Source organism: Durio zibethinus, chromosome 16 (genome assembly GCF_047325235.1).
Source record: "Durio zibethinus cultivar Kanyao isolate XHJ-2024 chromosome 16, ASM4732523v1, whole genome shotgun sequence".
In the NCBI taxonomy this organism is placed as follows: Eukaryota; Viridiplantae; Streptophyta; class Magnoliopsida; order Malvales; family Malvaceae; genus Durio; species Durio zibethinus.
In genome coordinates, this window is record NC_143177.1 from 25,366,671 (window position 1) to 25,380,920 (window position 14,250).

The 14,250-nt window shown below is 34.7% G+C and overlaps 2 protein-coding genes and 1 pseudogene across 2 annotated transcripts; 1 reads left to right on the forward strand and 2 right to left on the reverse strand.

Annotated features, from left to right (window-relative positions):
- Positions 1–4,105: 4,105 nt before the first annotated feature.
- LOC111298440 (uncharacterized) lies at positions 4,106–6,571 on the forward strand. The gene is made up of 3 exons (XM_089745042.1): positions 4,106–4,389; positions 4,506–5,346; positions 6,055–6,571. The coding sequence occupies exons 1-2, from the start codon at positions 4,296–4,298 to the stop codon at positions 5,327–5,329; spliced, it is 918 nt and encodes a 305-aa protein (XP_089601168.1). The 5' UTR covers positions 4,106–4,295; the 3' UTR covers positions 5,330–5,346; positions 6,055–6,571.
- Positions 6,545–10,397, reverse strand: LOC111298441 (protein BREAST CANCER SUSCEPTIBILITY 1 homolog; annotated as a pseudogene).
- Positions 10,398–10,525: 128 nt separating this feature from the next.
- On the reverse strand, positions 10,526–12,854 carry LOC111298788 (BAG family molecular chaperone regulator 3-like). Its single transcript, XM_022893517.2, has 4 exons — positions 12,491–12,854; positions 11,883–12,139; positions 11,041–11,187; positions 10,526–10,890 (listed from the first exon to the last, which is right to left on the reverse strand). Exons 1-4 carry the CDS (start codon positions 12,717–12,719, stop codon positions 10,750–10,752), a joined length of 774 nt encoding a protein of 257 aa, XP_022749252.2. The 5' UTR covers positions 12,720–12,854; the 3' UTR covers positions 10,526–10,749.
- Positions 12,855–14,250: the final 1,396 nt, after the last annotated feature.

Consider the following 14,250-nt stretch of genomic DNA (forward strand, 5'->3'; position numbering starts at 1 on the left):
AATTAGAATTTGGTTATTAAGCACATTTATTCATGAGATTTTAGCCATCCATGGAGCAGTTACATGTAAACATTAAAAGGAACCAAAACTTTCTCATATATATTTCTTGAAATGCTCTAAATTTTAGATCTCGCAAATGCCAATAGCACATTACGTAACCCTAAACCAAAAAAAAAAATAAAAATGCAAAGGGAAGGACACAACAGCTTTTCTTAATTATTCAATCTAACTTGAAATGTTCCATTGCTAGAATTGGTACAGAAGGGTTTATTTCATTGAGGAATCCAATTATATATTAGTAATAAGCTTAGTTATCAAGGTTTAAAGTATAAGTTTCTTTAACATGAAGATTGGCCCTCACTTTGATGGAGCTAGAAGAAAAGCTGTTTAATAATTAAGCAGCATCACTAGGTAGCTAACCCACTGCTGCTTCTAAAAAGAATTTGCAGGGTTTGGTAGCATGCATGGCATGGGAACATATTATAAGCATGCAGGTGATATCTTTTTCATTCTCTCCACATTCTCTTTTTGGTGGTAAGTTTAAAATCAATGCTTACTATAATTTTCGTAAAATAAAGCAAATAAAATATCTGAATAAAAAATAATGCTTAAACCAATCATTACTAGCCAACTAAATCTCCCCTCTCAAAATCCAGCTACGTCCAGCTGGCTGAGTATCCTATGTCCATGGCTGGCCCCCAAAGTCCCGAGAGTGTATATATACGATTTCGATGTATTTCCTCTCATGTTTCTGAGAAATTAAATCAACATAATTAATAATAATAAAAAAGAAATGTATCAAAACTCACTTTGTCACGTCAATGACATGAAAGCTATAGTACTTCAATGCAAGAATATTACTACTTTTTAGAAAATAATGATTCCCAGGTGATCATTCAGCAAAAAAGAAAAAGAAAAAATTCATAAAATTTCAAGTGATTTTTCCCTTGTTTTCCCTCTCTAGTCTCTACCAACATTGGGAACAAAATAAAAGGGCACAAAGACGAGTCAAGCGATAGGCTGAATTCTGACATGCCTTAGACCAGGTGAAAAGGACATAATCTATATGAAACATTTTATCTATTATTATGAACTCTCAGATAAAAATATCTCAAAAGACTCAAAATAATTAAGGTTTTATATTGATTTTTGTCTAAAAGACAATTAAAAATTAAAGATGACTAATATAATTAATTAAGGATAGGGTAGTGATGAAGTTGATTAGAATGAATATAATTAGTATGACTGCAATGAAAGCAATGGGAATGAAATGAAAGAACAAGAATAGACTGAAAAATATAAGGGCACATGGGCTTTAAATAAAAGGTAAGCCTTATTATTAAGTTTAAACCAATCGCGAACAAAGAGAGGGCACTCGGAAGTTGGTGGTCGGGCGCTCCCCACAGCCTTGATGGGAACCTCAGTCGCATCTTTGGAACATTGCTTTTATTATTCTCATGATATTTTTGTAGCATTCTCAACTATATCGTCATGTATTCAAAGTGCATTAAAAAATAAAACATGTTTTACAAAATATGGCATCCGTTCCAAAGGGAACAACAAATAAATCTTTTTAAGGAACATGAAGAGTTAAAGACCATATTGTTTAACACAAGAAAAGTTTTTGTTTTGTCTAAAATGATTTATGTTATTTATATGGACGAGAGTAAAAGCAAATTACAATTTCATTTAATTCACCAATTTAATTCTTTTCGAAATCTCAGTTGAAGAGTAATACTAGAGTTTTGGTTATTATTTTTTTCCGACGCATTAGAATAATTTTAAGGGTATTTTAATTTTTTTTTTTTTTTTTTATAATTTGTGGATTCAGAACGAGATGGGCTGGGGCCAGGCGAGCCAGTCTTAAAATTGAAAACGAGCCTACGATGTAGTCATAATGCGTTCGGCCTCCTTTAGAGCCATTTTCCTCAAAATGTATTATTGGTGAGGCCATCAGCATAAATCATTGGGCTGATCAGGTGAGCCTTTCCGAGGTGAAACTTCATTATTGTTTCGATCCCAAAAGGCAAGACCCAATAGCTAAAGGAAATTTCCATTTTCCCCTTCTAATCTTTTCTTCAAAGATTCACTAAAATTCAATCTTTTGTTCAAAATTTCCTATAAACATAACAAATTAAGCACGTTAGTAGGAAAAAAAAAATCTTATTTAGCAAAGAACTAAGCAAATTTAACTCATTTAAACACTAAAAATAAATCTAAATAACTCTATTTCATAGAGTTATCATATTTTTGCTGCTCTCATATACAGGCTATGGAAAGTGCCTCTATGCTGCATGCGGGTATGTTCACCGTATTCGTATACATTGTTCATTTTCTTTTATGCTTACAGTGTTCAAGTAATTGTGTGTCTTTCTTTATATACATATATATATATATATATATATGTTTTGCAGATCTGATGTTTCGGCAGCAACTCCTTTGTCGAAGTATAAGTCAAGGTTTTTATGGTGGAATGGATGGATGCTTGGAAATGTAGAGTTAGATGAATTAAAGCATAATCGGAATGAGATCTCCACAAATATTATGAGGTTCCTATGTTGTAATAGCAATATTTAAGTATTTGAGAACCTTGCATACTCAGGCCTAGGTAATATTTAACTATATAAATCTTGGATTCCCTTAATATTTTATCATCATTCAATCCTTTTGACTTTTCCAGAATCAGTAGTTGGGAACATTATGGCCTCTTTAACAGAGGTGTCTTCAAGTCCCTAAAGATGACCGATTTCATGATGGTGGCCATTTCGCTTCTCCATTAAAGAGTGCATAACGAGATATTGCATGGAAACAGCTAGACCATCTGGAGTTTTGTTTTTTTGCCTGATTTCATTCCAGTTTTGACAGTTGTTAAAGTAAGTTATCATACGTCTAATGAATATCAAATATACTATAGTTTTACATTCAAGTTGATTCTTTTACTTACCGTTAATTGATTTTAAGTTGGATGCTTAATACCATTAATGTTATTTGGTACCCCACGTTCCAATCTACTACTTATAATACTTGCAATTGCTAATGATTTTTTAAGTCGTTAATTTTTATAAATATAAAAAAAAAAAAAAGAAAAAGAACACATGGGTGGGAAAGAAAGGGGATGGTGTTACTGTGAAGCAACAAGATTCAGAATCTTGAGATTAACGTATAAGTGATGAAAAATAGTAGAAATTTAATTAGCAGTAACAAAAAATTAATGTATGGCGAGTGATGAGCAGGCAATGATTTCGGGGGCTCACGTGGTAGATTGAATGGCACGTAGCTGTGTTGGAAACACCCACATGAATGCTGGCAACAACCACTAATTTTATATTTGGATTTTGGTCAAAATGAAGTTCTACTAGAGAAACTCAGACCATGACGCTTTCTTTACTCTTGATACTACAGCTGTGCAGTGCATGCATGGGCATTATTAATGGGAATATCATTTCACAGCTGCACATCCAAGGAAACAAATTTTGTAAGAGTTCAATCACTCACTAGTCTCTCCCCCATGAACCAAAACAATAGGGAATACTTGATTTTCTGTGTCTTATAATTCCTATAATGATGAGGAAGAGAATTATTAGTACAAAAATTTAGACAGAATTAATAAGGCAACCCTCTTCCCATGCATGCATCAAGCATGTGGATCATAAGATCACCCCTACCGCCATCTGCCAACCACCATGCTTTAATTTCCTCCATTCCGCTTCCTATGCTTGCTGCTTGTCAAATCCAAGACTTCATCAAACAGGATCTTCTTCTTCACTCTCTCTGTCTCTCCAAATACTAAAAACAATAAAAGAACCTAATCTAACTTTGTTTCTAATTATATCAATCATCTTACACTCAAATCAAATGTTATCTAAATTGTGTAATTATGTCGTAACAAGTACGAAAAAAATGTCATTCTGATCTCATTAAAGAAAAAGACAAAAAGAAGAACAGGTAAGAGGCAGGAAGTCAAAGCAAACCCAACGGCCAATGAAATGAAAAGGTCAAAGCAATCAGCATTAATTACGCATAATATTTTACAACCAAAAACCAACCATTCCCAGAATTAGCTTCCGCTAAAGATATTCATAGAATAAGATTACAGGCAAAGACCAGGATCAATCATCAATGGCAAAGGAGAGATTGCAAACGCAGTCTCTCTCTTTTGGATCCCTCAACTTAAACATATATATAATTACTCATAATTAGAACACCTCCAGCTCTGACTCAGCCCAGTTTACTAGTAGTAAATCTCATATACAAAATCATATCCTCGTACCTAGCTTTTCTCTGCCAATTTGAAGATGATCAACCGTGGCGGTAGAGTATTTTCTTCTCCTGAAATAGCAACTTCTTCCCATAGTGAAGTGCCAACTAATCTAGACATTACTTTCGAAGGTATATATCCTTCTATCTTTTATTTTCTCGACTTAATTACATTTATGTATACATACATGATGATGATTATTCATATATGTATATATATGCGGATTTTTCTTGAATTTCCTTCTTAGGAATTGCTGCAAATGTAAAGCTACTTCTGAAATTAATCCACGAACAAAGCCACGCCAGCATTGATGACCTTGATGAACGGAGAATGCAAAGGGTTGCTGGCATGATCACCATCCTAGACGATGTTAGGACACGGATCCAAAAATATTCTCCACCAGTTGGCAAAAGTTTAAAGGAGTTTAGGCGCTGCAACACAGATCTAAGACCACACCGTGCCCCAAGGGACAAGAAGTCTGCTGATGTTGTTGTAATTGATGAGAAAGAGAAGTTGAGGAGAGAGCTGCATTCAAGCAGTTCAGCAAGGAAGAGCCTTGAAGCACTGTGTAGTAGCTTGGGAAAGGAGAAGGAAATTATGGCATCAGAACTTCGTAAAAAAGTTCAAGAATTGAATGGAATGGAGGAACTCATCAATAACCTCAAAGCACAAAACGAGACATTGTTGGATAAAGTACGAGATTGCGCCGCAGACCATAGAGATAACAAGTATGGTGGAGAGACTCATCAGGAGGGAATCTATGCTTCCCTTCAAGAGCGAAACAAGGCACTTTCGGAGCAACTGTCGAAGTCCCTTGACGGTTATAGATCCTTAACGAGGAAATATAAAGATGCAAAAGAGGAAAATATAGGAATTCGAACAACAATGGAGGAAATGGAGGTTGAAGTAGCAGCAGGGCTTGAACTAATACATGGACTCAAGCAGCAGTTGGCAACAAAAGAAGTACAGAAATCAGATATTGAAAAGGAAATTTCAGAATTAGAGTGTATTTTCCAGAGTTTCAACATGAAGATTTCAAATCACATGCAAAAGAAGAGCACCAGAAACTGAGATCAATGCTAGTACGGGTATGTCTCCTTTCCTAGTCCAGTATAAGAAGGTTTGATAGATCTGCCAATTCAAGAATTATTCCTTTTTGGAATTATTACATTGACTAATTAGTTCAGTTTTCTTTTAGGAGCTTGCTTGAGCCCCAAATTTTGTTATTTTCCCATCTCATCTTGGAATCAAAAGGGTTCTACAAACATATACTTCATGTTGCTTTTATAAGCTCTTTCTATTAATAACTTGACTCCTTATCCTACGACAGATATTGTTGTGATGCCAATTGATTTCAATCAAATCATAGATCGTACATTCAATTCATCATAATCTTTACATTTTTTCCTTGAAGAGAATCAGTAAACTCTAACTTTTGCTGCCTCGCTATCATATTGTGATTTACAGATTTTGCATAATTTTATTCTGCTATATGCTAATAGAACAGTTCTGATTTTCTCGTCCAACTAGCAAGAAAATTTATTACATGAGTGTATTGTTGGTGCTTAAGTAGCTCTACACTTAAGACAGTTAATATTTTGATAACAAATTCATTTTCTGGCCACAATCATCGTACCTGCCGAGCTATGAATAAAATCTATTATTAGTAGAGGCCATATTGCACATGTACAATACAATCTACAGAGTACAGAACTGTTTAGACATTTAAAAAAAGAAAGAATCGTTCTATAATAATCTATATCATCATTCACCAAGACTTTGCAATTTGCATGCAGAAATGGAGTTCAAAACCCATGAATCGCTTACTGCTTTGGCTCCTGTTGAACTTGCCAGTGCTTCCGCAACAGATTGCTGCGGCTTACAAGCATAGGCTTCTTGCTGGGATCACACTTACCAGGCAATTCCACGCTGTAAATTATGAAAGTTGAAGATATAGGGGAACCGGATAATGGGGCTTCCTGATAACCTGAAATGGGTTTTCTATGCAGAATGATATCCCCTATAAGAAGGTTCAAAATCTCTTATCACATAGAACTTAGACCCATCAAAAAGCTATGATTGCTGCAAAGAATATTGTTGTCAATAAAAATTGTCAGAACAAAATCAAATACGCAGCAGGTAGCTTCAGTGTGAACATACACTTGCAAGCATCATTTTCAGGATTCATTCAAGAAGCCTGCCCTGTTTCAATATCTTTCGGAAACAAAATAGCAGTCAAAATATCACATAAATTTTTGGTTTTTGGTAGACGACGCTGATAATTTCTTAGTATTCTGATGTACAATAACGCAATGAAAGTTCTGCATACCCTCTCAAAACACGTCTTTTTCTGCTTTCTGGAGATTCTCAATTTTCATTAGGCAACTAGAAGAGGCATGAAGAGGGCATAGCATTACAAAGTTCTCCTATTGCAGAGATTCAAAAAAATAAATAAACACATTAACAAGAAATATTGTGTGTTAACTTTACAAAAACAAAAGAAATTATCATATCAAGTACAGAAAGCAGTTCAATCTGCAGAATAGTTACAGTATCCCACCGGCATTGTGAGACTAATTTTGCACAAGGAACATGAAAACTCTTGTGGCAACTCTTTTCATAACAGCCCAATGCTGCACTGAGGCCACAACAGGAGAATTTTATTTTATGACTTCTGGATAATTCAACTTCAAGGTTGATTGCCTTATCATTTTCAAAATAAACATTAGGGGCCCTGCAAACATTTTTCAAATAATACTATATCAACAAATCAAAATTGTTTAATTGAAGACTCTAAAATGAAAGACAATTTATTGAATACAAACTCTTTTACCATTCACTGCAGTTCTTGTGTGAATGTATGACCTTGAAACCACCACTGTAATCTAGAGGAACAGGCCTGCCATCATAGTAATGAACCATCTCTCCTGAAGCCTGCAATTTTGTTTAGCAAATAAGCTTCGGCAATTGATAGAAAAGATAAGCTGTTCTAGTTGGGAGGAAGCACTTGATATAACCAAAGGTCTAACCTCAGAATCTTCTGTAGAAAGAGAGAAAGCACATTGTGTTCTATTCCTAACAGTCTCACATGTGCGCAAGGGCACTCCAATTGCTAGAGTAAGCTTCTTTACTGTTGAACCATCTGAAATTCCAATCCAACAATGGGAATGCCTTGAACCTTTTTAGTTAACCTATCTGTAGAAACTTTAGGATTTCCCTGCTGGTGGTCTTCAGTCAACCAATTTTTCATGTCGCCACTAAAAGAAACTTTCATCTTTTTCTTACAACTTAAATTTTTTTTGCTTTTCAAACTTTACATCCCCAGCATGTTTGATTGATCCTTCACTGAACTGTTTGGAACCCTTGTCATAAGCTACGCGAATGGGAAAAGAGGACTTCAGTGGAATCATCTTCTCATTTGTCTGATTGTGAACGGTTGAAGCTTCTTCAGGAATATCAACCTCAGCCAAACTTAGTTTTTGTTTCTTTGACTTTGAACAAGATTTCATTTGGCACCAGGCAGTGATCCTCCTGCATCTTCTTTGCATCCTCAAATTCTCATATCCATCACTACATTTTTCCTCACCGACACTGGCAGGCAACTTGTTAAATATATTTGTATCATCCTGATTAGGAGTTTCTGCCTTTCCTGAGGCAGCAGAAATATGTGATACTATTGGTTCAGTTTCATCGTGATTCAACCCAGCCACCTTACAATTCTTCCTAGTCTTAGCCAGATATGAAGAACGGCCACTGTGGTCAGCTGCTTGCTTTTGATTAAAACCTTCAGATACTTTTCCTGGATCAGCATGATCTCTGGAAACATGACTGCTAGTTCTTTCAACTATCTTCTTTTGGGCTGTTTTTCTATGTTTCCTACCCATTTCCCTGGACTTATGACTCCTAATCTTATTATTAATAGACGTGGTTCTGGAAGATGCTATATTAGGCAGCATATCTTCTGAAGCATCATGTCTAGTTGTCATGCATGTGCCATTATTTGCACTGGGTTCGACTGTATTTGCACCCTGTAGTGCTGGTTCATCAGTGTCAGCAAGCTGCATCTTGTTTGTAATAATGGTAAATTAGAATGACCAAAACATGATAAAAAGTTGGCCACAAAAAATAAAGAAAAAGAATGCAAAATAGCTTTTTAGGTGGGGTATTTAAAATGAGATTATTATTACCTGCAATTTAACAGGACTTGAAAGAAGCTCTGGAGAACGAGCTCTATGTGTTCATTCAAACATTTCGCTATCAAAAAGATTCACATGATCAGTGTTTCCATGCACCTCCTACATGATTTTAGAGAGACGTAAGAAAAAAAGTTTTCAGGCCATTACAAGATCATAGTGTTACAAAGTTCATTTGTCTGAACATCTTCAAGGGACATAATATTTTTTCAAATCAACAGTAAGTCATTAAAATGTTAGAGAACAGAAGCAGCTAAGTAAAATAAAAATCTGGCATAAATCAAAACCAAGTTTATGAACAAAAAAAGTAAGATGTATATGTTATTATTAAATATATAAAATTACTTAGACATTTCTATAGATAATTTCAGGAAATGTAATTAGCTGGCGTAAGCAATTGAACACTTACTTTAGAGAATCCTTCATACCACTGAAAGAGTGAACTTCAGGTGGTGTTACATGCACACATTGATCTCCATCAGTAAGCTGACTTGGCTTCTCTATATCTTCCTCCCTCAACCAGAAAAAGGGTGAAAGTGTCGGTTCTCCTCTATATCTTAGAATGTAACTCTCCTTTGGAATTACTGAGCTCCTTTTAGATTCAACCTCGGTGCTTTCAACCGATCCACTTCCAAGGTTTGCGAACAGCATAGGTGTTTCGGAAAGAGGATATGGCGGTACTTGAACCCTTTTGTTGGTAAGAAAAGAAGGCTTCACAAAAATTCGATCAGAATTTTCTGTTGATTTGACCACCCTTGATCCTCTTCTTTTTGTTGCTCCCTGATTATCCACTCTTTCACTTGAGATCGTTTTCAACTTGCTTTTCATCATCTGTAATACACAAAAAGGAAAGGAAGATGACGGGAAACTTTCAAACTACATATAAGGGTCAAAATATATTCCTGTCTATTCATGTGCCTTATCCAATAAAGAAGATAAATGTTATGATATCTTGTCATAAATGAATGTCTGCCTATATTACCTGCTGGTTTATCCAGAGGCGAGCTCTGAGTGAGAAAAAATATTGAAACCTGTAACAGCTTCCATGCTTTTCTAACCAAGTTATCCATGTGAGGAGCCAGACGAACCTCTACAGCAAAAATATGAAGAAATAGCGTTGAAAAATGAAAACAGCCAAGCAATTGAAGCTTGTAGATAATTCCATTTGATTATAAGTTCTTGCTAATTGCTTCTTGTTTCAACAAATCAAAGTAAAAATTAATACACATAATTGGTTAAAATAACCAAATAACTAAAATGCATTATCAGTTGAAACTGTATTGTTTGATTCGTAGCAAAGAATACAAAAATGAATAACCAAACAAAGTAAATTGCTGGTCTCAATCCTCATTCAAAGAGATAGCACTATTAATCTTACTAAGAACAAGTAAACAATTTAAGAAATGGATAATCTAAAAAGGACTGGAAATCAATAATGAAGCATACCTCGACGTCGGTACGGCACTTTACAAAAGGACTGTAAATTCTTTTTCAAATCTCAATTTCGAATTTTAATAACCCACGAAAGAAATTCTTTTTCAAGGCTAAATTTATTAACTTGGGTTGGAATTTCTGTTATTTAAAGTGGATCCATTTCAGGTCCAACGCTCAAGAGGCTAGAAATGGTGTTCTTTACAAGGTTTTGCAGCCATATGGGCACCGTCTAATACCCCGAAACAATGATTGCCATATTAATTCCATTGCAGACAAGGCAAACAGATGATTTATAGAAAGTATTTGTGTTAACCAATACGATTAACCGGCCTTAAACAGTCCATGAATGGCATCAAAATTTGACCTTCATCTACTAGTTAATTAGCAAAGGTTTACACAATTAATTAACTCAACCAAGCTCTGAAAAATTAAATGTAAAACTAGTGACTTAATAATGCTGAATTGCTTACTGATACTGATTAACAAACCGAGAAAACAATACCAGATTCCATCTTTCAAAAATGTAAATCCATTTCAAGATTAGTGTGAATGGGGCCAGTGCAAGGGAGCCAACTCTGCATTAATTCATGTTTGAATATTCACCTTCATCTCTGTATATTAGTATTTGAATATATAGAATCAACACAAATAAGACTATCCAACATTTTACCAGTAAGAAATATAGAACAACATTTGGTGATACAAGTAAACTAGAAGTAAAATATAAATAAAGAACAAGATTTGGTGATACAAGCACAACTAGATTATATTATAGATAGCTCGTTTCATCATGTCCATCTTGAGCTAGCTAGATATAAAGGTGGAAAAAGAATGAAAATGGACGGTAAGAAAAGGATCATTGGATCAGTCAAAAATTTCCCATTGATCAATGGCCGGAGAAGGGTCAAAAGACTCCCATTTGGTTGTGACAATCACAGGCTTTACTCTAGCATTTGATATCTTCAACGTGTCAAGGGTTTCAACACATTTCTGAACTTTCTTGCCCTGGAAAACAAAGCCGTAGATTTCAATTACAAGACAATTTTAGGGTAGCAGTAGAACCTGAATATAACAGCTTAGTGTTTTTCTAACAAGTGTTCGAACTAACTGAAATTTCTGTTCATTTGATAGAAACAAGAACCAAAATTCAGGTACCTGCAAATTTTTCTGGGCAAAAGCATCTCCCTCAGCAGCAATGTTGTCTAGCTTGATTGCTTGTCTCATGAACATCTCAATTAGTGTCGTGATTTGAACCTCCGGCACCTTAACTCCATTGGAGATCGATTTTTCGATTTCAGAAACCTATGACCAAACTAGAATTAAAAAAAAAAAAAAAAACTAATGCAGATGTAAAATAATTTATTCATGTTTTCTATTTACGAGGAAATTAAAAGCAAGGATTCTTCCGGCTAAGCCTAAAATTGAGTCTGAACTGTGAGTCCGTGGCAACGTCACTAGAAAAATCAAAGGAACATGATGGGGCAAGTAAGTGAACATAAGATGATGGGCCATGGACCCTAAACAACCAAACCTCCTAAAATGGCGGCAATTAGTGACCAGGGTTTATTTCAGCTTTTAGTTGACACAGTACAAATATAATTGCATGCAGGAGCGGTGCACCGCCTGAGGGTCCAGATTTTAAACGTAATCATAACTGACAACCCCATCTGTATTTTCATATCATCCAGATCCTGGTATTTGATCATGAGCCATGACTCACTTTAGCTGTCCACTCCACACTCCCAGGTTCTTTGTTTGCTCTCTCCATCCATATTCTCGTTGCATTAACAAACATATATAGAACTTATTTAACTTTGTTATATTTATAGGATAATATTATTTAATCTAATATTATTTATATCCTATCTTACTCATAATTTTATGCATCTAACATGCTATAAATGTATAAAATAATATATTATCATACTATATATAAATGATAATTGATATGGGATCATTATGAAATTAAGAAGAAAATGAAAAAGGCATTTGCTTACTTGGTCCGCCAGCTTATCAGCTTCCATGGAGACGTCATTGATGGCGCGATATGCGGACTGGATCTTGGCGTTTCTGCGCATCTGGATGAACCTTCGCTCTATGCTTGCTGGGTCCTCCATCACTATTACTTTTGATCGGTCTTTGACTCCGCACATGTCCAAATACTCACTGTTTTCTCTCTCTTTTCCTTTGAATATCACTTTCTGCTCTCCCGCTTGTAACCCAGTTTCTGCTGTTATAAGCTTCTTGACCTCCCCTGTTTGTCCACCGCCAACTCCCACGTCAATTTTACCATTCTTAATCATTACTACTAATAGTAATCAAGAAATAAAATTACGTAATTTTGTATAGGGGTTAGAATATTAGGAAGTGTTTAATGTTGGAGTAATGAAGGAGGGAAAAAGGTAGGGATCTTAAACAATCATGCAACCCCCATGTAACAGTAAAAGCAGCAACTAAACTCAACAACAACTGCATTCCCCATTGCCATTATTTTCTCCCTACTTTCTCGGCAACCAAACAAATAACCATCTAAAAGAAAGTAAAGGAAAATGAAAATCCAAGGAAGAAAAATATAAGTAATTAAGTAGATCCGGTTATATGTTACCGAAAGTCGCTCGAGAGTTCACGGAGATCTCATAACGCGCCGCCCCATAAGCAACGCGTAAGCCAATAACAGGGGCAGGAAAGTTAGCGTTCTGGGTTCTCTTTTGCACCAGCATCCCTCCGGGTCTCATTTCCCACTCCATTTCTTCTTCTATGGACGTGGAAGACAACGAAGTCTTATTATTTGAGCTTTCACTCATTTTACCATACAAATTGGACTTTTTCTTCATCTTCTTGGTGTCAAACTAAAAACTTTTCCGAGAAAATTTTCTAAAACAACAAATTTCGTTGCTAATTTTCTCTGGAAAGTAAAGGAAAATATTGAATTGAGTCGCTAGTTTCGTTTGCTGACAGTAAACAGCAAATAACAAGGTGAGGCGCGGCTTTTATATGCGTCGTGTAGTGTTTTAAGGTTTTGCTTCAAAGACATGATAAAAAAAAGAAAAAGAAAAAAACAACAGGTAGTTATTTCTACCAATGGGAAGTATGCCACGTGTAAACTGTCAGCTTATGGCACTAACAGCTAAGCAGTAGTTACCGACAGTTCAAGTAAGGAAAAAAAAAAAAAAGAAAAAGAAAAAGAAAGAGGGATCGGGCATTTTTACAATTTTGTGATACATGAAAGATAAATTTAAATGAGGGTATATTAATTCTTTTAGTGTTTATTTCTTATAATCAACAGAGCATTTGTGCAAAATTTGATTTAGGTGAAATAAGAAATAAGAAAGAATAATTAAACAAGTGTTTCAATTGAAAATGATAACATAAATACAATAGTTCATCGAATAGTTTTCCAAATAATAATAAAAAATCACTAAGTTGGTTTACGTAATTTTCAAATTGGAGGAGTAGGAAGCTAGGAACGTAGGGTTAAAGTTAGTTTGTTTCGTTTTCATTGGATTGGGAAGAGAGGTAGGAGTTAGATTATGACATCCAAGCATACTTTTTGACGTCAATTAAGATGATGCTGATCTTGCAACCTTTGTTGATTTTGGGAAGAGAGGCTGGTTTTTTTTTTTTTTTTTTTTTTTAATGTTTCAGGTAATAGGAGAAATGCACTTCTGATTAAGTTAGTGTTAAAAAATATTAAAAAAATCACAATTAGATTTGGATAACACTAGTGATTCATATCTTTGGGCCCATGTTTCCCAATTCATTTTAGCTTGAGATGGGCTTTAATTGAGTTGGTTTTCGGGCCTTTAGGTTGTTTCCTAGTTGTAATTCTTATTGGGCTATTGGAGCTCCGGAGTCGTTTGCGGTGTCTCCTTTCAATTTTCATAAATATTATCTTTTTAAAGTAAAATCGACTCTATTAAATCTTGGATCCTTTAACAAGTGGGTTTGTTGATGCTACATTGATTTCAGACACACTACCATCCATCTCTGACACTTTCTTTGGTTCCAAGTTTCACCAAGATCCTTCCGTTCCGTATTTATTGCCAAATATTCATTTCTCAAATCATCACGCCCTTACCAACCCAAAATAAAAACGCCACACTTGCACCGCTTTGGGATGGATGGTAGGTACTTAAAGCTAAGAAATTGGTAGAGTATTTTATTTTTATTTTTATTTTTATTTTTTGTATTACATTTATTTTTCTATTAAATAATAATTTTAAATTTATTTTTATCAAGATTTAATAAATACTGGAATTTTGTTTCCATAAATTTTTTTATTTTTAATTTAATTTTATATATTTATATAATTTTTATAAATATCATTTTTTAAATAAAAATTTATTAAATTTAATTAATTTAAAA

Coding starts and splice junctions, on each gene's coding strand:
- LOC111298788 (XM_022893517.2), bottom strand. CDS start 12,719: ATGAAGAAAAAGTCCAATTTGTATGGTAAAATGAGTGAAAGCTCAAAT. Junction 11,188..11,882: donor CTGATAAGCTGGCGGACCAA/GTAAGCAAATGC, acceptor GTTTGGTCATAG/GTTTCTGAAATCGAAAAATC. Junction 10,891..11,040: donor TTGCCCAGAAAAATTTGCAG/GTACCTGAATTT, acceptor TTTGTTTTCCAG/GGCAAGAAAGTTCAGAAATG.
- LOC111298440 (XM_089745042.1), top strand. CDS start 4,296: ATGATCAACCGTGGCGGTAGAGTATTTTCTTCTCCTGAAATAGCAACT. Junction 4,390..4,505: donor TCTAGACATTACTTTCGAAG/GTATATATCCTT, acceptor TTTCCTTCTTAG/GAATTGCTGCAAATGTAAAG.